The following is a 2786-nucleotide window of genomic DNA, read 5'->3' as shown; positions in this document are numbered from 1 at the left end:
GCGCCCGGCCCGTTTTCATCTTCTTGATGACATCTCCCCCTGACCCATTCCCCTTTGAACTATGGCCCTTTATTCCTGGTGCTTAGTTCTCATCCTGGGATCTCCCTTTACTGTGACCTTGCAGATTCCATTAGCTTCTCTCCTGTGTTAGACTCCTGTTTGTTATATCCCAGGTCTTCCTCTTTCTTTGTTTACTCCCTCATTTTGATGAAGTACATCCTTTAGCAGCTTCCTAAGACAGGAAGTGTGGAAGAAAAGATATTTAAATTCTACTTCCTGAAACTTTTTTTTTTTAATTTTTATTTTGAGACAAAGCCTCGCGCTATTGCCCTGGCTAGAGAGCAGTGGTGTCGTCCTAGCTCACCGCAGCTGCAAACTCCTGGGCTCAAGTGATCCTCCGGCCTCAGCTTCCCAAGGAGCTGGGACTACAGGTGCATGACAACACACCGGCTCTGAAATTCTTTAGTCTACCCTCGTACTTGATATTTGGTTGCATATCTTCTTATATTTTCAGAATTATAAAGTATCTTGGAACACATTTTATGTCATAAAGAGACAAGAGTTGTATGGAAAAATGAATTAACATTTTCTTAAATGTATCCACCCAAACTGAATCTGAAGGACCAGTGCCTTCTGCTTCTCTTCAAGATGTTTGAAAATCCACAAGTCTTAATTTCAAATAGGTGAATTTTATATTTCTGTTTCTTTTTTATTTTCCAACAGGGATCTATTTGCGATGACTATATGGTAACACTTTGCTGTCCTTACTGTTCTCTCTGCCAAATCAAGAGAGACATCAACAGAAGGAGAGCCATGCGTACTTTCTAAAAAAAACTGATGGTGAGTTAACGCAAACATTCCTCCTAGAATCTGTGCATTTTTAGAAATATAATTAAGGGCTTTGTTAATAATTATTCATTGTTTTGAGTAATAATTCAGTAACAACAATTTTTCCTTTGAACTCACCCCCAAAGTACTATCTTAATATAAATATTGATTTTGATTCCTTCTTATGAAGAAGATAGTTCTACACTTTGAAACCATCTTTTAGTAAACAAAGGAATGGTGAATTTTCTAAACTCAGAATTCTGTTGGTCTATTAATGAAGCACTTTCCACTTGTAAATTACCATAGTGTGGTGACATATAAAAGAAACAGAAAACATGTTCCCTGCTAAGACAAACAAGTTGACAAAATAAACTGGTAAATACTGAAAAAATAATAGAGCAAATATTACATATTTTATAATATTTGGATTGATTGTGGCATAAAGTGTTTATCATAGCAAGGTGAAGTTAAACGGAAAAGTCCTATTTAAGAAGGTGAACGTTGAAAGGGGTGGGTACAGAATTTAGAATATTTGGGAATGTTATCTAGAATTTCAGCATCTGAAAATCAATCAAGTCATTTTCAACTCATGTTTCTCAGGATTAGCTATTGAGGACGGAGTTAAGTGGAAATCAACATGGTTTTGTCGGTCTTCTGTGCCGTGGTCCCAGCCGTTTTGGCACCAGGGACCGGTTTCATGGAAGACAATTTTCCACGGTGGAGGGGGGTAGGTGGAGCTCAGGCGGTGATGCCAGTGATGGGGAGGAGAGCGGCTGTAAAAACAGACGAAGCTTTGCTGGCTCACCTGCTGCTCACCTCCTGAACAAGACAGCTCCAACCCCTCCACTCCAACCGCCCCGCCCCGTTTCTGAGTTTCATGGAACACAGTTTTTCCACAGATGGGGGGACAGGGGTTAGCGGGGTGGGGAGCTCTGCAGTCTGCAGCCTGGGGGTTGGGGGACTGCAGTTCTATAGAGTATGTGATGAGTACGGGAAGAAAACATTCTTTTTTCCATTCTTTGCTATATCCCACTTCCTTTCTCAACTGAGTAAGGACTCTGTAGAGGTTAACAAAAGTGATTCTTGGGAAAGATATTTTTAAAAGTTCATTTATTTAGCAAATCAGATATCAAGTATCTAGTACTGTGTAAGATACCGCTAAGTGTTGTGGGGGACAAAGATAAACCAGCTGGTCCTCCTGTCCTCATAGGCTTTCTACTCAAAAAGAGGGGATTCGACGAGCCCCTAAACAAAATGCCGAGTTGGACTAACGCTTTTAGACAAGGTGGTCTTTTATGATTAGAAGAGGAAAGAATCCCATCTTAGGAGATGTAGGAGTGATAATTTCTTGAAAGAAGTGGTTTGTAGTACTACAGAGGAAGTGTGTATCAGTTCACAACAAGAAACAGATGGCACTGAAATTGCGATAATTGAGGGATTTAGTGAAGACTGATTATAAAGGTGCGGGTGAGGGATGTAGGGGAGTGATGGGGGAGGCCTAATAACCTAGCCAGCAACGGCGAGGCCCCGGGGAGGAGAGGAGGGATCAGCTACCTGCACCCCTAAGCAGAGAGCAGTGTGAAGAAGGCTGCGCTGAGAGGAGCAGTGTCCCCTCAACAGAGGACGTGAGCAGCCTGAGGTAACCCCACAGAATGGAAAAAGTAGGCTGATCTCAGTTTCTGAAGTGCAGCTGGGCTTCCCATTGGTTGAACCCACCTCAAAGACAAAGGGCAGGAGAGTACAGCACACAGCAGGGGGCCCGCTAGAACTGGATCAGACAGGGCAAAGGGAAGGTCACTGATACAAGATGCGATTTTTTTTTTTTTGAGACAGAGTCTCATTGTGTTGCCCGGGCTAGAGTGCCGTGGCGTCAGCCTAGCTCACAGCAACCTCAAATTCCTGGGCTCAAGTGATCCTCCTGCCTCCTGGTTAACTCGGAGGAGATTATTGTCCATGAT

At 42.7% G+C, this 2786-nt stretch overlaps 1 protein-coding gene across 1 annotated transcript in view; it reads left to right on the top strand.

Moving 5' to 3' along the window:
* The window catches only part of PLAC8 (placenta-specific 8), a 45637-nt gene that overhangs the window by 34193 nt on the left and 8658 nt on the right, over positions 1-2786 (top strand). The window contains exon 5 of the mRNA XM_012647150.1: positions 724-840. Within this exon, the coding sequence (XP_012502604.1) occupies positions 724-828 (105 nt within the window). The 3' untranslated portion in view covers positions 829-840. The remainder of the gene's footprint in view (positions 1-723; positions 841-2786) is intronic.

Source organism: Propithecus coquereli, unplaced genomic scaffold (genome assembly GCF_000956105.1).
Source record: "Propithecus coquereli isolate 6110/MARCELLA unplaced genomic scaffold, Pcoq_1.0 Scaffold26, whole genome shotgun sequence".
In the NCBI taxonomy this organism is placed as follows: Eukaryota; Metazoa; Chordata; class Mammalia; order Primates; family Indriidae; genus Propithecus; species Propithecus coquereli.
Note: the sequence above shows the minus strand (reverse complement) of the source record. Positions and strands in the feature narration are given on the sequence as shown.